Genomic DNA, 24,154 nt, shown 5'->3' with positions numbered 1-24,154 from the left:
TACACAGCAGCGATCAGAATCCTGCTGTGATGTCGTTGGTCGGGGCTAGAAGGCCAGAACTTTATTTGGTCGCTGGCTCTCCCGCTGACATCGCTGAATCGGCGTGTGTGACGCCGATTCAGCGATGTCTTCGCTGGTAACCAGGGTAAACATCGGGTTACTAAGCGCAGGGCCGCGCTTAGTAACCCGATGTTTACCCTGGTTACCATCCTAAAAGTAAAAAAAACAAACACTTCATACTTACCTTCCGCTGTCTGTCCTCCGGCGCTGTGCTTTCCTGCACTCACTGTGAGCACAGCGGCCGGAAAGCAGAGCGGTGACATCACCGCTCTGCTTTCCGGCCGCTGTGCTCACAGCCAGTACAGAGAAGCAGAGCGCCGGGGACAGACAGCGGAAGGTAAGTATGTAGTGTTTGTTTTTTTTACTTTTAGGATGGTAACCAGGGTAAACATCGGGTTACTAAGCGCGGCCCTGCGCTTAGTAACCCGATGTTTACCCTGGTTACCGGCATCGTTGGTCGCTGGAGAGCGGTCTGTGTGACAGCTCTCCAGCGACCAAACAGCGATCCGGATCGTTGCAGCGTCGTTTAGTGTGAAGGTACCTTTAGGCATACAGTACAGACCAAAAGTTTGGACACACCTTCTCATTTAAAGATTTTTCTGTATTTTCATGACTATGAAAATTGTACATTCACACTGAAGACATCAAAACTATGAACTAACACATGTGGAATTATATACTTAACAAAAAAAGTGTGAAACAACTGAAATTATGTCTTATATTCTAGGTTCTTCAAAGTAGCCACCTTTTGCTTTGATTACTGCTTTGCACACTCTTGGCATTCTCTTGATGAGCTTCAAGAGGTAGTCACCGGGAATGGTCTTCCAACAATCTTGAAGGAGTTCCCAGAGATGCTTAGCACTTGTTGGCCCTTTTGCTTTCACTCTGCGGTCCAGCTCACCCCAAACCATCTCGATTGGGTTCAGGTCTGGTGACTGTGGAGGCCAGGTCATCTGGCGTAGCACCCCATCACTCTCCTTCTTGGTCAAATAGCCCTTACACAGCCTTGAGGTGTGTTTGGGGTCATTGTCCTGTTGAAAAATAAATCATGGTCCAACTACACGCAAACCGGAGGAATAGCATGCCGCTGCAAGATGCTGTGGTAGCCATGCTGGTTCAGTATGCCTTCAATTTTTAATAAATCCCCAACAGTGTCACCAGCAAAGCACCCCCACACCATCACACCTCCTCCTCCATGCTTCATGGTGGGAACCAGGCATGTAGAGTCCATCCGTTCACCTTTTCTGTGTCGCACAAAGACACGGTGATTGGAACCAAAGATCTCAAATTTGGACTCATCAGACAAAAGCACAGATTTCCACTGGTCTAATGTCCATTCCTTGTGTTCTTTAGCCCAAACAAGTCTATTCTGCTTGTTGCCTGTCCTTAGCAATGGTTTCCTAGCAGCTATTTTACCAAGAAGGCCTGCTGCACAAAGTCTCCTCTTAACAGTTGTTATAGAGATGTGTCTGCTGCTAGAACTCTGTGTGGCATTGACCTGGTCTCTAATCTGAGCTGTTGTTAACCTGCGATTTCTGAGGCTGGTGACTCGGATAAATTATCCTCAGAAGCAGAGGTGACTCTTCTCTTCTTTTCCTGGGGCGGTCCTCATGTGAGCCAGTTTCTTCTTGATGGTTTTTGCCACTGCACTTGGGGACACTTTCAAAGTTTGCCAATTTTTCGGACCGACTGACCTTCATTTCTTAAAGTAATGATGGCCACTCGTTTTTCTTTACTTAGAATTTGTATTATGGCAAGAAAAAAACAGCTAACAGTCTAATCAGTAGGACTATCAGCTGTGTATCCACCAGACTTCTGCACAATACAACTGATGGTCCCAACCCCATTTATAAGGCAAAAAATCCCACTTATTAAACCTGACAGGGCACACCAGTGAAGTGAAAACCATTCCCGGTGACTACCTCTTGAAGCTCATCAAGAGAATGCCAAGAGTGTGCAAAGCAGTCATCAAAGCAAAAGGTGGCTACTTTGAAGAACCTAGAATATAAGACATAATTTCAGTTGTTTCACACTTTTCTTGATCTGGACACTTTTGTTAAGTATATAATTCCACATGTGTTAGTTCATAGTTTTGATGTCTTCAGTGTGAATGTACAATTGTCATAGTCATGAAAATACAGAAAAATCTTTAAATGAGAAGGTGTGTCCAAACTTTTGGTCTGTACTATAAGTCTGAATGGCAATGCATTAGTATAAAAAATAAAAAGTAAAACAGGTTGGATAAACTCATAAGCTATAGCCCTATGTACAGGGCAAAGTCACCCAAGAAAGTCCATGGTACAGGTTACCCCAGATACCCTATGCGTTTCGCTGTAAAAACAGCTTCCTCAGGGAAAATGCACTATACTGCATAGTTTTATAAGTTTTATAATTGTTTAATAAAATTTTCTATTTTTACTCATATTGTTGGTTATATATTGAGGTGTGCGCATCATTACTGTATTTCTTTTTCCTACTTTGCCAGACAAAAAACTTGCGACTGCATAACTTATTTTTTTTAATCTATGGTAACTGATTGCTGTATATGTGAACTCCGTTCACACCTAGGACAAGTTCACATGTCCAGTAAAAGAAAAAAATTGGATCAGTTTCAAATTGATGAAAAACTGATCCGTTCGCAATGACTTCAATATAACAATTGGATACAGCAGCAATCAGTTTATGTTAGGCTAGTTTCACACTAGCGTTTCCTGATTTGTGGCGGGCTGTGGACTTCCTCCGTGAAGCGCCGCACCTCCGCCGCTATCTCCGCCTACTTCTGCATGCGGCCCGCGTACCTATCTTTAACATTAGGTACGCAGGTCGTGCGGCTTTATGCGGATGCTTCCGCATGCGTCGTTTTGACGATGCGGCAAACAGCGTAGGACGCTTGTAATTTTTTTTTCTCCGCATCGTCAAAACGACGCATGCGGAAGTATCCGCATACAGCCGCACGACCTGCGTACCTGATGTTAAAGATACGTACGCAGGCCGCATGCAGAAGTAGGCGGAGATAGCGGCGGAGGTGCGGCTGAGGGCGGGGCTTCACGAAGGAAGTCCGCAGCCCGCCGCAAATCAAGAAAATGCTAGTGTGAAACTAGCCTTAGCTGGACGAAAAAGTTGAGAAAAGATGACTTTTAAATTGTTGATTTGGCTTAGATTGTTGTTTAGAAGTGGAGAGAAGGGCTGCAGACAGAGCGTAATGAGCACAGAAACCCACTGAACAACTTAATTTGTATTGTAAGACATTCAAGCTCCAGAAGCCACATAGATAAATGTTTAATTAATTGAAAATCTGTATTATTTAAAAGGACTGTCCCCTTCTTTTGCCTATAAGCTCATTTACAAGTAAAATCAAGCTGAACTTTACTTCGCCTCCCCCAGTCCAGCACTGCGACTCCACCGCTGCCCAGGTCTATGGTTGCAAAAGGTAACATTACATCAACAACGCTGCAGTCAATCACTGAGCCCAGTGGCTCTGTGCATCTACATCTGTTAAGTTCAGAGATTTGCTGCAGAGCCATCAACATCATCTCTAGAGCCAAACATCAAAGATGGAGCAGCGGTGGAGAAACAGCGCTGTGCCTATACAAAGCTCAGTTTGTTTGCTTTTTTTTCATGTGCTTGAGCCTATAGGTAGAAGCGTACTGAAACGGGACAACCCGATAAAGTACATGCAGTACAATAATATGTTCAGGTGGTGCACATGGGATTTAAAGCCATATCCTAGGCAAAAAGGAGCTGAATTAAACAGACACAATACATCATGTCCTTTTTCTGAATACTTGGCCATGCTGGCAAAAGTGGCCACATAGAGCTGTGTATAACAAGACCATTGTTGGAGTTTTCCTAGTTTACCGCTTATGCTTACCTTGGGTTTCCCAGACCGATTGGTTACCAAACGGATCTCCTTAATAGTGCCATGCTCTTTAAAGATTTCTTCCAACTCCACTTTGGTGCAAGAAAATGGTAATCCAGAAACAAAGAGCTTATGTTTCTCCAGAGATGTTCTGTACTTAAATACCTAAAAAAGTATTAAGTATGAGTTTTTTTGAAATGGCGCATACCCACTATGCTACAGTTTTCGATTTTTTCCGTAGTCCTTCCGATCTTAGCTATTGTATTATATGTACATGTGATGGGTCACTGCAGACACCAGTGAAACATTTTAGCCCTGATTCATCAGCGTGTTTACACCAGGATTCTAAAAACATCACAAGACTGTTGATCAACAAGAAGTTGCACAAAAATTTTGCAACTTTTGGGGTTTTCTTGCCCTGCTCCTGGCAGGCTTTTCCTAGCGCCACTCTTAAGTGATTAGTGAGAGACCCATCAATCACCTGCTGCGGTGCTGGGAGAAGCAGTCCGGGAGTAGCGACGGACTAGCCTTGTCTTTGGCTATGGTCCCTGGCCGAATCTTTAGATTATATTCTCTCTGAAATGCTGGAACATTTCAAAGTAAGATATCCTGGGTGCGATTGTGTAGCCAGGTTCTGATTTGTGCTGCCAGCGGTTTAGGCAGCGTGAATCAGGTGACAGGTTACCCTGAAAAAATGTTTTGCTCATTATCATGTATCTGAATACATTTCTACACAAGCAGACCTTAAACTCTGGGTTCTTGTTCTTGTCCACACATGGAGAAACGAACATGGGCCTCCCTTTCACGTCATGTCGGTCCATTTTCAGTGCATCCAGAGCACTTTTCTCTTCAGTAAACTCAACATAACAGTATCCACGGAAGGTCCCTTTGTTGGTGTAGACAACTCGAACTTGAGAGATCTCCCCACAGCCAGAGAAAATTTTTCTAAGATGTTGCTCTGGATCAGACAAATTGTAGGGCAAGTTGCTCACAAAAACAGTTATGTTATCCTTGTGAGGATTATGAAGGATTCTAGGCTGCTCCTTTGCAGCAGGTGGTTTCTGCTTGGATTCAGCACGGCTTGAGGAGGAGCTGCTCCTACCAAAAAGCCCAATTTCAGTCTCCATCTCCTCTGCCTCGTTGTCCTCAAGTTGCTCCTCTCCTTTGTGCTTCTTACTTGGTTGTTCTGCTGCAGGGCACAAATATCAACACTTATCTAAATAACCTACTTACTAAAACGTGCACAGAATTATAGATCATGCTTAAGAAAACGGTTTCTGTTTTAAACTCATTCATGATAAAATAAAACATTGCTGAATGTTACAATATAACATTCTGTATTAGTTCTTCTGTTTTCTCTGCATGTAGCTTCTCTATTTACTATATTTTCTGTAAGATAAATCATATTGTAACTTCTAGAAGATTCTGGGAGTTTTGGAAACTGCTCACAGCCATTTCTTCATTCAGCATCTGGGGATGGGGGCCAATATCCCTCCATCTTTTCCCCACCTAAATGCTGCACCCAATGGCCACCTAACAGGGCAGGACAGGTCTTGTGGAACGAGAGTTCAGCTCCCACCGTCAAGACATTTAAGACACGTTCTGCCGATATGCAATATATTTCCATAACAAGAATATCCTTGGCTTTTGAAAAAAAAAAAAACACCCAAACAATTACACGTGTGATCCAGCCTCAGAAAATATAAACAACGATGTAAGTTTAGGTTTTCTTCACAACAGACAAGTTTTCCTTTTGGAAAATGGAAGTGAGGAAAAACTCACCAGCCTCATCGCCCCATTCTTCATCATCGTCTTCCTCGTCCTCTGCTTTACGTTTATCCCCAGGTTTGGCTTTCTTGGGTTTCTTAGCTTTCTTCTCAGCGCGAGATTTTTTCCTGTGTTCGGCCTTTTCCTCCTCTTGCCTGTCAATTACCGCTTGCTTCTCGGCAGCCTTTAAAAACAGGCATGGGATAGCATAAGATATTAACCCCTTAACACCACACATTTCGGAGCGCCAGAATCAATATTATCGGCTATTTTACAAAAAGATGTTATCCCGGTTACCTTTGCACGCTGTTGACTAACTCTCGATAGTTTTGATTCAGTTTTTAGAACAGCTACATCCCAGTCTTCCAAAGTCCCTAATAGGAAAAAGAGAATTACAAACTTATAGAAGCATATAAATAAAAATAAAAAAGTCTACATTGGACTCAAGCTACCTACCTTCTAATCTCTCCAGGGTGAGCAATACATCGCACACATGCTCAGGATAATCCACTGTGCACTGCACGGCACGATGTAAGGCCTTCCTACAGTGCTGACTGTCACCATGGGCTCTGTGACAACATACGGATACAACACAGATAATTACATTTTCCATAGAGTATAACCTATATGATGCAGAACATGTCCAAATTTCACTGTCAAGCAGCTGAAGACAAAAAATGACTTTCTATTCTGCAAAGAATTGCTTGACTTTTGTTTTAAATTTAAGCAAAACACACATTCTAAAACACCTTACATTGGAGTCCATGACAGATGAGGATGAATGTGACAAAAATGGCAGAAAACCATCAAAAGGATATTATGCTAAACTTAAAAGGGAATGTGCCACCAGTTTTCTTGTAGTTTTTTTGTGAAATTAAGCTTAACATGGTAAATTAAAATGTATTAATGCAATGTTTGCACTGTTTGCAAACATTTCTATATGAAAAATATTATATATATTTTTTTACAAATTATATATAGATATAGATATAGATATATATATCTAATATATAAAGCTGAATGTGTGTATGTGTGTGTGTATGTCTGGGATTGGCATCTGCACCGTCGCAGCTACAGCCACAAAATTTTGCACAGTCACACGTCTGGACCCCGAGAGCGTCATAGGCTATGTTGTGAGGCGAAATTTTAACCCTGCGCGTTCCAATTCACCAAACAATTTTGCCCCTATCTACATAATGGGGAAAAAAGTGAAAGGAAAAGTGTTGGAAGCGTCGCAGCTACAGCAACAAAATTTTGCACAGTCACAAGTCTGGACCCTGAGAGCGTCATAGGCTACGTTGTGAGGTGAAATTTTAACCCCGCGCTTTCCAATTCACCAAACAATTTTGCCCCTATCTACATAATGGGGAAAAAGTGAAAGGAAAAGTGTTGGAGGCGTCCCAGCTACAGCCACAAAATTTTGCACAGTCACACGTCTGGACCCCGAGAGCGTCATAGGCTATGTTGTGAGGTGAAATTTTAACCCCGCGCTTTCCAATTCACCAAACTATTTTTCCCCTATCTACATAATGGGGAAAAGTGAAAGGAAAAGTGTTGGAGGCAAATTGACAGCTGCCAGATGTGAACAAGGGGGACTTAAAGAATGAGAGCGATGGCGCCAAAGAGTATATACCGTACAGTTGCTAAGGTGGGGGCCCGACATGGGATACTCGCCACACACGGGGATATGAACACACACACAAAATGCCCCACACACTACCACGTGCTTGAACACATATACCACCCTCAGCACACATTTCACCACACATACACCAACCTCGCCACATAAAAGTCGAAACACAAAAGTCGCCGCTCAAAACTCACCACGCGCAAAACTCGCCACATGCAAAAACTAGGCTCACGCAAAACTCGCCACAAGTGCAAAACTCACCTCATGGAAAACTCGCCACACGCAAAACTTGCACATGCGGAAAAATTGCCACATGCACAAAATTTGCAACACATGCAAAAGTTGCCTCACACAAAACTTGCACATACTCAAAAGGCACCAGACATAAAACTCACCACGCGCAAAACTCGCCATGCGCAAAACTTGCTGCACACAACTTGCTACACTAACCTGTCACATGCAACTCGACACACAAAAAGTTGCTACACGCATGTCGCCACACAAAACTCATCTCACAAAAGTCGCTACATGCATGTCGCCACACGCAACTCAACACACACAACTTGACACACGAAACTCGCCCTAAAACACACACAAGTCTGGTATTATCCTTCAAAAATAAAAATCTGATTAATAAGCAGACAAACTACAAGAGGAACAAATGTACCATATAGGAAATCCAGCAGCTGTCAGTCACATGACCTGTCTATTATGTGTATGTGTGAGCTAATATATACTGCCAGGGGGGAGGGCTTCCTGTTGGCTGGGGATTTATCAGGCTGCCAATTTAGCTTACAAATACTGAGGTAAAAATATTGACCAAATAACGTGTGAACGAGGTCTAATACAGGAGGAAATGACATACAGATAAATACTATGTACAGGGGAGATAACACACAGGTATATACTATATACAGGAGAGATGACACACAGGTATATACTATATAGAGGAGATGACATACAGGTTCATACTATATACAGGAGGAGATGACATACAGGTATATACTATATACAGGAGCAGATGACCTACAGGTATATACTATATACAGTAGGAGATGACATGAAGGTATATAATATATACAGGAGGAGATGACACACAGATATATACTATATACAGGAGGAGATGACATACAGGTATATACTATATATAGCAGGAGATGACATACAGGTATATACTATATACAGGGGAGATGACACACAGCAGGTATATACTATATACAGGGGAGATGACACAGGTATATACTATATACAGGAGATGACATACAGGTGTATACTATATATAAGGGAGATGACAAACATGTATATACTGATGTGAAAATGAGAGGTGTGAGGTGAAAATGAAAAGGTGTGAGTGCAAAATGAGAGGATTGAGGGAAAATAGTGGAGTGATCGGAAAATGAAAGATGTGAGGTCGAAATGACAAGTGTTAGGGGGGAATGAGAGGTGTGAGGGGGAAAATGAGAGGTGTGAGGGAGAAAATGAGAGATGTGAGAGGGAAAATGAAAGATGTGATGGGGAAAATGAGAGGCGTGATGGGAAAATAAGAGAAGTGGGGTGCTATAACTAACCACAGATATTTACTATGCCCAGGCAACGCCGGGATCTTCAGCTAGTATATATATATATATATATATATATATATATATATATATATATATATATATATATATATATATATATTTACTACTAGGGGGAGCATTTTCCATTTTAGACCTCAAGCAGCTATAGTGAGACTTACCAGCATTACTGTTAGCTGGAAAATTGGGGCAGTAACTGCTGACATCAACATTTCCCTCCCCTTTTGGGTGGTCTAGCATCCCTGGGGCAGAATGAAGAGTAGCATCACAGGGCAGCGCCATTTTGTGCGTGACTGCCCTGTGATCTACTATCACCAGAAGTTACTGCATCAGAAGCACAGCTTGTGTCTCACTCATCATACTACATGTCTCACTCCTGCTATTCCATGTGCGGTGTGGTTGGAGGAAAATTCGATTTTGTATCCGGAGGACACCAGATCCCTGACCCACTCGTCGTGAACGACTGTGAGCCAGATATGGCGAAACAGGAGAAGGCTGCCACCTTCTCTGCTGGTGTCGTCCGGACAATGTTACGAGTCATTTAGTTGAGGATCTTTGGGGTCTGGATCCCCTAGATCTGGACTGCATGGGGCAGCCCTTCCACGAGTGGCTGGGCTTGTAAGAGCACTGTAGACTTTAGTCTCTGACAGCGGGATGCCCCGAACCGGGGGAACTGGCCGTAGAGGACCATCCGTAATTGCTGCGAAAGGTAGTGGTAGTGCTAATGTAAGGGCAGACGTATGCCAGGAGATGGAAGCCGTAATATGCACAGGGGAGGATGGTGTATTGGCGCATGCGCAGAAAGCGCTGATAGAAACAGCTGTGTGTGGGCAAGAGTATGTCAGGAGGTAATGATGTAAGTGTGGCGCTGTGAAAAAAGGAAGCACAGTACGGTCTATAACCATGTATATGGATGTAAGGAGGGAATGGGACAAAAGGAAACTGTTGCAAATAAGGAGAGACCTAAGGCAATGAAATTAATTAAAATTAATGGACATTAAGCGGGGCAGAGACGGAGAAGGGCAATAGAGGTCAGGCTAATGGGAGTTCCCACTGCGCTACCTATAAATCTATTCCATCTCCGCAACCTTACACGGCTTCTTCATGTTTCAGGCCTGCTGTATGTGGTACTAAGTTACCCTGGGCATTTAATTGGTCTGCCTTCCTTTTTTGCCTTAAGTGTACACATTTCTGGAAGCCAAGGTAATCATCCCACTCTGCATCTGTCGCTCCCTACTTTTCTCTCCCTTCCTACTACTCTCTTCTCAGAGATTCTCTGTAAAATTTATTTACATCTTGCTTGAACTTCATTAGCAACTATCATGATTGTATCTATTGTTTCTAGTGTATATATTTGGTTCTATGTCTCTGTATTTGTTTTATTTGTATATGTACTTTGGTGATTGTATATTGATCCTCTGACCCTTCTTCACTGTATTTTATGTATTATTGCCATACCACTATTAGCTATTTATACTGTTTCTTTATCTCCCCAGTAACCCCATGAATAAGACCCTGGTGGGTCGAAACGTTGGGTTTGGTCTAATTTGAACACGTTTGCTCCTACTTATTCTATGGCTACCCCTTCTGTTATAATAAATTTATTGAACACTTTTTGCATCATATTGAGTCTGAGTGTGCGGTAATTTTTTGATATATGACTTTTCGGGCCTCCGGGTCTGTCTTACCAGCACCTCGAATTATTTTGATCTGAGTGCATACCATTATTCTTCTTAAGGGACTATTTAGATACAGAGTCCACTCGCCAGTTTCTCAGGCATAGAGCCCTTCTAATCGCTACTGCATTTGAAGCTGTAAGTGCAGAGCAATTAGCCGCATCAAGGGAAGCATTTACTAAATAATCACCAGCCAAAGAAATTGATTGGCCAACTCCGCTATCTCGGAGGAGAGATCACTTCTGTATGGCCTTATGCAGGGAATCTGCCCAGTAAGTCACGGCTTTGGCTACCCAGGTAGCTGCAAATGAGGGGAAAAAGTGCCGAGCCTGATGCCTCAAAAACCGAAGGGGCGAGGCTGTCAATTAGGCGATCTGTGGAATCTTTAATGGAGGATCCATCCGGAAGGGACAGAAGAATCTTGGAGGACAAACGGCATACGGGAGGATCCACTGGAGGGGATTCTGTCCATTGTTTGCGGAGGTCAGGAGAAAAGGGATATTTGGCCTCCAGAGATCGCTGACCTGCAAAGCGTTTGTCCGGACGCTCTCTGTGTCGCCGAACTATGTCCTGGAACTCAGGGTGATTGGAAAACACCCTATGAGGACATTTGGTCCTTTTAAAGGACACTGCGTTATCCGTGAGGGAAGTAGAAGGCTCTTCGTCGACCTGGACTGGTCGACGGCTTCAATGAGACTGTTCACAGTAGCCTAATAACCTGGCGACTCTAGATCAAGGGGGCCATCAGACTCAGAATCAAGAGTCATGATCGCTATAGGCGCTTGGAGAGGGAGAGTGAGGAGGCACCAGAGGGCCCGGGGGACGAGCTATGTAGTCGCTTGCTAGATGCCTGTTTGGGTCTTAAACGAGAACGGCCCTTGTAGGCCAATGGTTCCCCTGATGTAGGGGAATTCTCTGAGACAGACAGATTAGTGGTCCTGCTCCTGGAGCGATCCTGGAGATACTCAATCACCTTAGTTAAAGAAGCCATAGATTGCGATAGTGACAAGGCCTACTCAGGGGGACTGGTCACCGTGGGTTCGGTCGCAGTGGGGGGCTCCTGAGCGCATTTAGGGTCGCAAGCATGACAGAGAGGAGCTGTATGCCCACTTGGTAGCACAGCCTGACAAGAGGTGCAAGAAGTGAAAAATACTGTTTTAGATGACTTTTTGGAGGGTTTAGATGACTTTTTGGAGGGTTTAGATGACATGCTGTATCCCTGTTGACCTCCAAAATACTGCAGGGAAGGCTAAGTGTGGCTTAAAAGTCAGCGTAGCACTTTGTGTGCTGCTGTAAGGGAGGCACAGCACTTTGTGCGGCTGAGTAAAGTGGACCTGCGGCAGTGTGGCAGAGCACTTACCCAGGTCCTGTGCCCCTGCGTCCCCAGCGGTGCAGTGGTCTTGTAGCGGCAGCGCGGTGTTCCTCCGTCCTTAGGGGGGCTGAAGATTGCCGCCGAGATTAGGAAGGGTGCTTCTCGCAGTGTACGAGAAGCGCCGAGCCGGTGGGTAGGACCTCAAGCGTGACGCGCACTGTGGGCAGAGTTTTTCGGCCAGCAGCCTAGTGGAGGCCGAAGCCAGGGACTAAATTAGCAGTGCCCTCGGGAGCCCCCCCACACCTCCCCTGCCGAAACTCACCGCCGATGCCTGGGAGGATCGAGGAGCAGAGCTATCGCTCTGCTGGAAGTCAGTAATGCGAGGGGGACGGTGCAGGAACCCTTGATCCACCATCTCCTTTGAGGGAGGTGGAGAGGGACCGTCCGGCTCCATGCAGCACAGTTGTTCATTCAGTGGTGGTAAAGTGGGAGCAGTCGGATGCCATGGGGAGGGAGCCTCTGTGTATCCTAAGGGATAGCTCCCCTAGGATTTCACAGGGCTGTGTCCGGCCGTGGCAGGGTTCAGAAGGGGGTACATGCAGCCGACACTCAGTGTTCCCGTCTGTGCTGGTGTGGGGAGATTGGCGCCCTGAAGGGAACCGTTGCTCCTAAAATACTTCAGGCCTGGCATCCCACGTCGCAGGAGAGGGTACGGGGAGGTGACACTCGCCGTGCTCACCTGTTGATGTTTGGGGGAGATCGGCCCCTTGAATCCCAGCACCGCAGTGTGTTATGCATTATGCACAGTGCGGGGCTGGGATTCAGTAGCTGGGTGGCCGCACTGCCCGCACAGGCGCAGTCTGCAACCCAACAGGTGAGGTCAGACGGCCAATGCTCAATGCGCCTGCCCCAGGCAGAAGAGAACAGCGCAGGCGCTGGATTTCAGAGAAAAACAGCTGAGGGGGCGGCGACCAGCGCCCCAGAAGATATGACTGACGGCAGTTGGGCGCTTCAAAGAGGGGGGTTCAGACCTGCCTCCAGGTCTAAAGAAAGGTATTTGGGCAAAATTATAAATACCTTTATTTTGGGAATAACAGCAACAAAAACTAAAAGAGCCACCTTGGTAGAATGCAGCTTTACTGCTGCACAAGATGGCTCTTTTAATTTATAACGGCTGGAGGGGGTGACAGTGTCCCTTTAACAGTATGTAGCATGGTGGCACAACCCCTTTAGGCACACCTTCCTACCTACTTGTTTTTCTTATCTCTTCCCCCTTCTCTGACTGAATTGGCATTGTAATGGAAGCAGGGATGCTCTAGGCTTTTCAGGAGTAGGTTATTAGATTCATTTTGAAGTTTCAAAGGTAAGAAAGGTCTGCTTAGTTAGGGTAACGAGCTGCAGATAATGGGTACTACACAGGAGGAATTTTCAAGACGGCCTTATGAGGAGTGTTCTGTAGTTCACAATGTTGGATAAATATAAAATTAGTTTTACAGCATGGGTCGTTACAGTCGCAGAGATACCAAATATGCATTTTTCAGACAGTTTCTTTTTTTTGCAAACTAAACCATATTTTATTGGGTGCCTCCTTTTTGTAAAGACTTTTTAAATTATCTTTTTTTACAATATTTTAAAGTTTCACTAGAGGAATTGAGCTTGGGCTCATTAGATCAGTTAGATAATACACTGCACTGACAGGCTGCCTGCATCTGTCAGATCTAACATGCATCAGTATATGTCAAACATAAGAGGACCATTTTTAGGTTTCCAGTTACCTTAGCAACCCATCACTAAACAAAGGGCACTGGGAGAAGGTGTGGGGGCAAACTCACTGTAAGGGTATGTGCACACGTCCGGATTTTTAGCGTTTTTTTGCGGAATTTCGCTATAAAAACGCAATAATTCCGCATCAAAAACGCTAAAAATATGCATCCTATCATTTAGAATGCATTCCGGATTTTTTGTTCAGATGGATGCGTTTTTTTCCGGAAAAAAAACGCATTCCGCAAAAAAAATGGACATGCTCATTCTTTTTGCGGATTTCTAAGCCAAAATGACTTTCAGGAAAAAAAAAAAAAAAAAGGCAAAATTCTGGCACAATTCTCCGGATTTTGTCAGGAAAAAAACCGGACGTGTGCTGCACATAGCCTAAAACTCTTCAGATGCCGCAGTGGCAATTGACTAACATCTAAGAAGTTAAAGAGGTTGTCCACTACTTTTACATTGGATAGGTCTTCGATCTGATCGGTCGGGGTCAGACACCCGACACGCCCTAAGGATAAGCCATCAATGTAAAAGTATTGAACAACTTATAAACTGTGCGAATGGGGTTCTCAACAGGACCAATAGATTTAGGCCGCCAGTTAGGTACATCCTACATCGGATTGCTTAAGTACACAGGTAGTACCCAATCGCGTCAGCATGAAGTACATATCTGACATGGAACAGTAGTTGAAAAGTGCACATGAAGTATATATACAGTACAGACCAAAAGTTTGGACACATCTTCTCATTTAAAGATTTTTCTGTATTTTCATGACTATGAAAATTGCACATTCACACTGAAGGCATCAAAACTATGAATTAGCACAGGTGGAATTATATACTTAACAAAAAAGTGTGAAACAACTGAAAATATGTCTTATATTCTAGGTTCTTCAAAGTAGCCACCTTTTGCTTTGATTACGGCTTTGCACACTCTTGGCATTCTCTTGATGAGCTTCAAGAGGTGCAAAAAATAGAGATAAGCTGACAGCACAACTGAGCAAAGTGATGCCCGTCCTAATTCCACTGGACCCAAGTGGATGAGTACATACCATAAATTGAAGTGAAGGACAGCATCTAATCCAGGTGAAAAAGGCTTCTTTTTACTGTGCCAAATGCGACGTTTCAACCATCAAGGTCTTTTTCAAGCTTGACAAAGACCTTGATGGTTGAAACGTCGCATTTGGCACAATAAAAAGAAACCTTTTTCACCTGGATTAGATGCTGTCCTTCACTTCAATTTATGAGCTTCAAGATGTAGTCACCGGGAATGGTCTTCCAACAATCTTGAAGGAGTTCCCAGAGATGCGTGGCACTTGTTGGCCCTTTTGCCTTCACTCTGCAGTCCAGCTCACCCCAAACCATCTCGATTGGGTTCAGGTCTGGTGACTGGAGGCCAGGTCATCTGGCGCAGCACCCCATCACTCTCCTTCTTGGTCAAATAGCCCTTACACAGTCTGGAGGTGTGTTTGGGGTCATTGTCCTGTTGAAAAATAAATGATGGTCCAACTAAACGCAAACCGGAATAGCATGCCGCCGCAAGATGCTGTGGTAGCCATGCTGGTTCAGTATGCCTTCAATTTTGAATAAATCCCCAACAGTGTCACCAGCAAAGCACCCCCACACCATCACATCTCTTCCTCCATGCTTCATGGAGGGAACCAGGCATGTAGAGTCTGCACAACACAACTGATGGTCCCAACCCCATTTATAAGGCAAGAAATCCCACTTATTAAACCTGACAGGGCACACCTGTGAAGTGAAAACCATTCCTGGTGACTACCTCTTGAAGCTCATCAAGAGAATGCCAAGAGTGTGCAAAGCAGTCATCAAAGCAAAAGGTGGCTACCTTGAAGAACCTAGAATATAAGACATAGTTTCAGTTGTTTCACAGTTTTTTGTTAAGTATATAATTCCACATGTGGTAATTCATAGTTTTGATGCCTTCAGTGTGAATGCACAACTTTCATAGTCATGAAAATACAGAAAAATCTTTAAATGAGAAGGTGTGTCCAAACTTTGGTCTGTACTGTGTGTAGTCTGGTCAAAATCGCTAATAAGTCTGAAGCCTTATGAATCCCCCCTGCGCTGCAGTGATTCGCTGATTTCTGACCTGGGACCAGAAGGTATGTATGCGTTAGAAATACTCCCAGTTAGTGGCAGGAGAATGTATAACTCGTTCATGCCCTCCGGTCTCGGCTCAGAAACCGGCTGATCCCCGCAGCGCACAGTTTAAAAGGAAAACACTAGTGGCTAGTGATCGGTTTAAGAGATAGATTAAGTGCTAATATAAACAGTATTAAGGTTGGGGTTAGGGTGGGATTGCATCAGAGACAGATGGCGAGGTAAGACGTGCGGAGTAGGGTGGAAAGCTTTTCATAGGTAACATGGTTTATGAGGGTATTAGGCAAAAATGCACTGGGGGGAGCTTAGGGGAGTATAGGTTGGGCTCTCTCTAATGTTGTAGGTCTCCTGTTTGAAAAAGCTCTCAGCAGAAATACAGTAGGTAATAGGTGGCACTGAGGGACAAAAAGGAGGATTCAAATGCTAAATTGGGATGTGAGACAGAATATTGGACATTAGCAATGTAGTTCTTTGAAGAGTAGGCTTCAGGTTGCTTGGTTACAAGTAATAAGGACTTCCTTTAAAGTAGGCGTGCCAGGACGGCTTATTTACATGCTAGGTACTATTGTGTGTAAGGCTACTTTCACACTAGCGTCGTGCGCTGCACATCGCGATGCGACGTGCAGTCGCAACGACGCTAGCGGTTAGCGCCGCACAACAGGTGCAGCGGATGCAGATTTTCTACGCATCCGCTGCCCCATTGTGAGGTGCGGGGAGGTGGGGGCGGAGATCCGGCTGCGCATGCGCGGTCGGAAAAAGCTGTCCGTCGGCAGCAAAAAACGTTACATGTAACGTTTTTTGCTCCCGGCGGACTGCCACAACACGGCGCAACCGTCGCACGACGGTTGCAACGTGTGTCAATGCGTCGCTAATGTTAGGCTATGGGGCAAAAACGCATCCTGAGGACAACTTTGCAGGATGCGTTTTTTCCCCTAAACGACGCATTGCGACGTATTGCAAATGACGCTAGTGTGAAAGTAGCCTAAGCGGGTGTGACCGTGGTGAGAGCGAAGTAATTGTGGCGTTATAGAAAGCAGTAGCTGCCATATCCAGTTATTAATCTACACCACCCGATAAAGGTTCCTGTCCAAAACGTACAAAAAGGCTTACCAGTTTACAGCGGATCTTTATGACTTTTCTATGTAATGCCTTTCCTTATCCGTATTATTATTTTGCTTATTACTTAGCTTTAATCTTGGGTTTCTTATGGTTTCACAATATTTTCAAAGGTTAAATGGTTGTCTTAAAATAAACTATATGGGGGAACAAATATTGGATAATGCAAATATTTCCAAAATATCTATTTACTGTCAAGCAACGAGCATAGTGGATTAGAAGTGCAGTAATAGCACTGAGGTTATAATAACAAGGGGAAAAAAAGAGATTAGCTGCGGAGCATTGTTATATGGCTGTAGCACAGGTTGTATTTTAAAGTAAAGTGGCTTTAATTATGAAGTCAGATAGAAGAGAATTCAATGCACAGAAAACACAGCAGAAGGGACGCTGCGCTCTCATTTATCACATACAGGATGGTAGAATATTACAGTAAAGGTATAATATGTAGTTCATGTTCAAATCTAATGGTTTCCTGATGCCTGCCAGCTGATTGAAAGCGATTGTTCAGTCATTTGATATTGATGACCAATCTATGATATATACTGGTGGGAGTCCAACACCCAGCACCCCATTGATCAACTGTAGTCTCCAGATGTGGTGTAGTGGCCGCTACTGGATATTGCAGACAACAATTAATAAGTAGGGTGCTCAGTGCTAAACCTCAATCTCATATTGATTCACCCATAGATGACCTAAGTCCTGGTCATCAATAAATCACTAAAAGTATCCAAGCCAGGAATTCCCAAGTATAATGCACGGCAGTAATGTTAGATGCTCGTATATGGTGAGCAGGGCAGACAGCCGTTCTTACCTTTCTAGGTTGTAATACTCCAGCCACATATTGGCAAACTTGGAATTGCCTCTGGTCATGATGCTATCCCAGAGCTCCCGAGCTTTCTGCATGTTATTGCAGTGTCGAGCCTGAGGGGCGAGGTGAGAGGAAATGTATATATTTTTTTAATTATGTAATTTCAATCAGATTTATTCAGAATTAGCCGACTATTCTACAATGGAATTCAATACTGTGAAGTGTGTTATCAATGGGCCAAAGAGCACCATCAGAAAAATGGACAAAGCTTTGCCAGAAGCATCAAACATGCTGCTATTATACAGAGAATGAACTAGGCTCGGAGAGTAAAACTTGCCCTGCACCATCTGCATCTCTCCATTGTGTTCTACTTTATGATCTCAAAGGCATCGTTTTAGGTCTCTGAATGGAAGGCTTTATAGAAATGACCAATAAATAATTACTATGTTTCTCACTGGTGTGTGCTTAATTGTGTGAACAGCACAACAGCCAGTGTCTTATTAAACGGTCCTATTATTATAAGGTCTTATTAAAAGGTTTCCTTCCTACTCTCCACTCTGTGCAGCAAGGAGTGCCATTCTGGGCTATAAGGAATATAGGAGTAAAGTGGGAATGCTTCTTATAATCTGGACTGAGTTTATCGGAGGCGATGGAGCAGGGTCACAGGAGGCAGGGTCGCTGGTCCATGAGGCCAGCAGCAGGATCGGAGAGATGCCTAGGATCTCAGAAGGTAACGATGCCGGTGAACGAAGTCCATTTTCCCTATGATATCTCTGACGTGGGCTTTGGGAAAATGGCCACTGGATACGACGCATGCGCACATTGAGATCTCGGGAGGAGCCGACACCTTCTGAGATCCCAAGCACCGCCTCTGGTCTCCTGAAGCTGGGTTTCTGCTTCGGTGACCCTGTTCCACCGTAGCCGCTCCCAGGTAAGCTACCATTAAAAGGGAATATAAGACGCACCACCATTTTAGTTAACATATTTTTCCTATTTTGCACCCTAAAATTTGAGGTGCATCTTTGATTCTGTAAAATGCGGTACTTTGTGGAGCCTCCTTTTGCGGCAATTACAGCTGCAAGTCGCTTTGGATAAGTCTCTATGAGCTTTCCACATCTTGCCTCTGGGATTTTTGCCCATTCCTCAAGGCAAAACTACTCCATCTCCTTTAAGTTAGATGGTGAACAGTCTGAACACAGATTGTCAGTTGGATTAAGATCTGGCTTTTGACTAGGCCACTCAAAAATTTCCACATTTCCCCTTAAACCAATCTGTTGCTTTAGCAGTATGCTTTGGATCGTTGTCATTGGCGAACCACCGTCCCAGTCTCAAATCACTGACAGAAAAACAGGTTTTAACCAAGAGTATCCCTGTATTTTTCACTGTCCATCTTCCCTTCAACGTGATCCATTTTCCCTCTCTCTGCTTCTGAAAAACATCCCCACAGCATGATGCTGCTGGCACCCCCACCATGCATCACTGTGGGGATGGTGTTCTTAAGGTGATGAGCTGTGTTGGTTTAACACCAGACTTAGAGTTTACCTTGGTGGCCATAAAGTTCAATTTTGGGCTTATCTGACCACAGGACCTTCCTCCATACATTTGGGGAGTCTCCCACATGTCTTTGGCAAACTCAAAACGAGCCTTACAATTTGTGTAAGTAAAGGCTTTTTTTATGCAACTCTTCCATAAAGGCCATCTCTAAGGAGTGTACAGTCTATTGTGAGCACATGGACAGATACTCCATTCTTTGCTTGGGAACTCTGCAGCTCCTTCATGGTTGTTATCGTTGGTCTCTGTGCTGCCTCTCTGGTTAATGTCCTCCTTGCCAAGGCTGAGAGTTTTGGTGGGCGGCCACCTCTTGGCAGGTTTGCTGTGGTACCATGTTCTTTCTATTTGATGATAATGGATTTGATGGTGCTCTGAGGGAACATCAGAGATTGAGATTTTTTTTTGCCTTTCTCCACAACTTTGGTCCTGACTTGCTTGGAGATCTCCTTGGTCTTTATAGTGTTGTTTGGTTAGTGGTGCCTCTTGCCTAATGGTTTTGCAACCTCTGTGGCCTTTCAGAAAAGGTGTATATATACGGACAGACCATGTGACACTTAGAAAGTCCACCTGTGTGCAATCTATCACTAAGCATGGGACTTATGAAGGCAATTGCTTGCACCATAAATGTTTAGGTGATTCATAGCAAAAGGGACGAATACATATGCACATGCCAATTTTTAGTTATTTGATCCTATAAATGTAATTTATGCCTCTATTTTTCTCACTTCACCAACTTAGACTATTTGGTGCTGATACATCACACACAAATCGGATTACGAAAATGATAAACACAGATTGTAATGTAACAAAATAAGTAAACAGCCAATGAGGTGAATATTATTTTTATATAATATTTAACAAGAAGTTGTGTATGTCATTCATCCACATCTCCGGCTGCGACGGCAACTGCACAGGCACTTCCTAATATACTGCATCTAACAGACACATATAGGGGTGGAATCACAGCCAGAGACATTGGATAGACTGTAATTAGCTCTTTAACCCCTTTCTGACCTCGGACGGGATAGTACGTCCGAAGTCAGAACACCCGCTTTGATGCGGGCTCTGGCGATGAACCCGCATCAAAGCCGGGACATGCCAGCTGTTTTGAACAGCTGACATGTGCCCGCAATAGCGACGAGTGGAATCGCGATCCACCCGCCGCTGTTAACTAGTTAAATGCCGCTGTCAAACGCTGACAACGGCATTTAACCGGCGCTTCCGGCCATCGGGCCAGAAATGAGCGCATCGCCGACCCCCGTCACATGATCGGGGGTCAGCGACGCATCAGGATAGTAACCATAGAGGTCCTTGAGACCTCTATGGTTACCGATGCCAGCCTGCTGTGAGTGCCACCCTGTGGTTGGCGCTCGTAACAAGCCTGCAATTCAGCTCCATAAAAGCGATCTGATGACCGCTGCTATGTAGCTGAGCTGATCAAGTTGTGCCAGCTTCTAGCCTCCCATGGAGGCTATTGGAGCATGGCAAAAGTAAAAAAAAAGTTTAAAAAAAAAAATAAAATAATATAAAAAGTTCAAATCACTCTCCTTTCAAAATAAAACATTTTTTTTTTTTTTTTTAAGCAAAGTTTGGAATTTTTTTTTCACCACTTAGGCTTCTTTCACACTAGCGTCGGAATCTCCCCGTCGCAATGCGTCGGGGAGAGATTCCGACGCTAGCGTTTAACGCTTTGCACAATGGGTGCAGCGGATGCATTTTTCCGGCGAATCCGCTGCCCCATTGTGAGGTGCGGGGAGGAGGGGGCGGAGTTCCGGCCACGCATGCGCGGTCGGAAAAAGCGGTCCGTCGGGAGAAAAAAACGTTACATGTAGGGTTTTTTTTTCCCGACGGTCCGCCAAAGCACGACGCATCCGTTGCAAGACGGATGCGAAGTGTGCAAATCCGTCGCAAATGCGTCGCCAATAGAAGTCTATGGGGAAAAAACGCATCCTGCAAGCACTTTTGCAGGATGCGTTTTTTCTGCAAAACGACGCATTGTGACGGATTTACAAAAAACGCTAGTGTGAAAGTACCCTTAGATAAAAAAGAACCTAGGCATGTTTGGTGTCTATGAACTCGTAATGACCTGGAGAATCATAATGGCAGGTTAGTTTTAGCATTTAGTGAACCTAGCAAAAAAGACAAACAAAAAACAAGTGCGGCATTGCACTTTTTTTGCAATTTCACCGCACCTGGAATTTTTTTCCCATTTTCAAGTACACGACATGGTAAAACCAATGATGTCGTTCAAAAGTGAAACTCGTCCCACAAAAAATAAGCCCTCACATGGCCATATTGACGGAAAAATAAAAAAGTTAAGGCTCTGGAAAGGTGGGGAGCGAAAAATGAACACGGAAAAATGGAAAATCCCAAGGTCATGAAGGGGTTAATGTGTATTTACCATAAACGTATCAGTTATTAAAGATCTTACCTCTATTCTAGCCCAGTTCTGCATTATGCTGCAAGAGGGATCTCCGCTTTCACTAAACCCTGTGAAGATTACAGAAACATTCAATATAACAGATAATTTTGATGTACCTTACGATCACACACACTATATATAGACATGAATAAAAATAAAGGTAGTTTATGTACATTGAAATATTCCATCTACAAACAGGAGTATTGTTGGTTAGTGCACCATAGCGAATCATCAGATAATGGTCTGAAACCAAGACTGCAGCCAGGAGGAATTGGACAAAGCCGCTGGTCGCACATGCGCCCTACAGCTCCATTCAAAGACTATGGCAGGGAAGAAAATAACTGAGCGCAGTACCACAGGGTCGTGTAGCCAGGGAAGATCAGGAGAGAACAGGATACACAAGTAAATGCTGAAGGTGCCATCATCACACCAATCTGACAATGACTGCTGATAATATATGTAGACAAATATCCCTTTAAAGGGGTTCCTAGGCCTCATATCACAACTATACACTACACTTAATCAACCCAGAGATGGCTCGAAATTAAAAACCATGGAACAATGGGAAGATGACCTACAATTCACCCTTTCACCTCAGAGATGGTATAAATGTTATGAAAACATTTTAAAAGGAAGCAATCAAATCTCGCTCACCGAAACATCTCAAATTATTCCATAGAACTCATCATGTTCCCAGTTACCTACACAATATCTGTCATACAATTTCAGACAAATGCTTCAGAGTATGTGTTGACGTGGGAGATACACTTCACACCTGGTGGACAACATGCCCCATAGTGAAATCTTTTGAAGAATGTAATAAAATTAATTAACATAGTCCTGAAAAAGAAACTACCCCTTAAGGTACCGTCACATTTAGCAACGCTGCAGTGATCCAGACAACGATCCCGATCGCTGCAGCGTCGCTGTTTGGTCGCTGGGGAGCTGTCACACAGACAGCTCTCCAGCGACCAACGATGCCAGTCCCCTGGTAACCAGGGTAAACATTGGGTTACTAAGAGCAGGGCCGCGCTTAGTAACCCGATGTTTACCCTGGTTACCAGCGTAAACATAAAAAAAACAAAAAAAAAACACTACATACTTACCTTCCGGTGTCTGTCCCCCGGCACTCTGCTTCCTGCACTGACTGAGCGCCAGCCGTAAAGCACAGCGGTGACGTCACCACTGTGCTCTGCTTTCCGGCTGGCCGGCGCTCACAGTGCAGAGAAGCACAGAGCCAGGGGACAGACACCGGAATGTAAGTATGTAGTGTTTGTTTTTTGTTACGTTTACGCTGGTAACCAGGGTAAACATCGGGTTACTAAGCGCGGCCCTGCGCTTAGTAACCCGATGTTTACCCTGGTTACCAGTGGAGACATCCCTGAATCTGCGTCACACACGCCGATTCAGCTATGTCTGCAGGAAGTCCAGCGACGAAATAAAGTGCTGGACTTTCTGCTCCGACCAACGATGGCACAGAAGGATCCTGATCGCTGCTGCCTGTCAAACTCAACAATATCGCTAGCCAGGACGCTGCAACGTCACGGATCGCTAGCAATATCGTTGAGTGTGAAGGTACCTTAACACCAACAGTACTCCTTTTAGGTGATAGACCAATCAACGCCAATACTAAAACTTGTCGTCTTATTGATTTTATTACCATGGCAACTAGAAATCACATAGCTGGACAATGGAAAACCAAGACATTGTCGATAAACCAGGTGAAAAGACGGATAAATCTAATAATGTTATATGAAAAAAATTGAAGCCACTAGGTCCGGTTTTCTTGAAATCTTTCGAGGTATCTGGGACCCATGGATCCAACAACAGACTGATGGCGGCTTTACCAGAATAATGTCACTATCGGTATAATATATAACACAAGACACTACTAACTGATGGTTAAGACTTGATTTACACAAATTTTTGATTTCGTCAACTTAACTCCCATCATTATCACCTAAGGTTCTACATCCCCCCTTCCCTTCCCCCTCTTTTAACTATTACAACACAGTTGAGTTTATATTGATGTGTACTGTATTTTTCGGACTATAAGACACACTTTTTCCCCCCCAAAAAATGTGAGGAAAATGGGAGTGGTGTCTTATAGTTGGAATGCTGGCTTACCGGCAGTTGTGTAGCGGCGGCAGAGGTGCGGAGATGATGAGGTGCAGTGAGCAGTATGGTGTGAACGGGGTCCCTTCAACAGGGATCTCAATCTGCGAACTCGGCTTCAGGAAAATGGCCGCTGCCATCTCCATCTGCGCACGCACGGCCTCCCGCGGCCATTTTCCTGAAGCCCCGGGAAGCAGAGCACTTCATCTGCGCACGCGCAGCCTCAGGAACATGGCCGCCGCCGATAAAGCCATGATTCATCCGGCTCTGCTGCTTACCTTGGATACCGGGCCGCTGCGTCACCTCACCTTTGGAAGGGACCCTGCTCACGCCATACCGCTCACTGCGCCTCATCATCCCTGCACCTCTGCCG

At 44.4% G+C, this 24,154-nt stretch overlaps 1 protein-coding gene across 2 annotated transcripts in view; it reads right to left on the bottom strand.

Moving 5' to 3' along the window:
* SART3 (spliceosome associated factor 3, U4/U6 recycling protein) overlaps window positions 1–24,154 on the bottom strand; it is a 67,105-nt gene that overhangs the window by 6,466 nt on the left and 36,485 nt on the right. Inside the window, exons 11-17 of one of the 2 annotated variants that reach the window (XM_069759733.1) lie at window positions 21,676–21,734; window positions 17,697–17,806; window positions 6,143–6,255; window positions 5,984–6,060; window positions 5,702–5,870; window positions 4,663–5,108; window positions 3,932–4,084 (exon numbers count right to left, since the gene is read on the bottom strand). In XM_069759733.1, coding sequence (XP_069615834.1) covers window positions 3,932–4,084; window positions 4,663–5,108; window positions 5,702–5,870; window positions 5,984–6,060; window positions 6,143–6,255; window positions 17,697–17,806; window positions 21,676–21,734 — 1,127 coding nt within the window. The remainder of the gene's footprint in view (window positions 1–3,931; window positions 4,085–4,662; window positions 5,109–5,701; window positions 5,871–5,983; window positions 6,061–6,142; window positions 6,256–17,696; window positions 17,807–21,675; window positions 21,735–24,154) is intronic. The other variant, XM_069759738.1, reaches the window with a different exon arrangement.

This window comes from Ranitomeya imitator, chromosome 1 (assembly GCF_032444005.1).
Source record: "Ranitomeya imitator isolate aRanImi1 chromosome 1, aRanImi1.pri, whole genome shotgun sequence".
Lineage (NCBI taxonomy): Eukaryota > Metazoa > Chordata > Amphibia > Anura > Dendrobatidae > Ranitomeya > Ranitomeya imitator.
The sequence above is the reverse complement of the archived record's forward strand: the minus strand, read 5'-3'. Positions and strand labels throughout refer to the sequence as shown.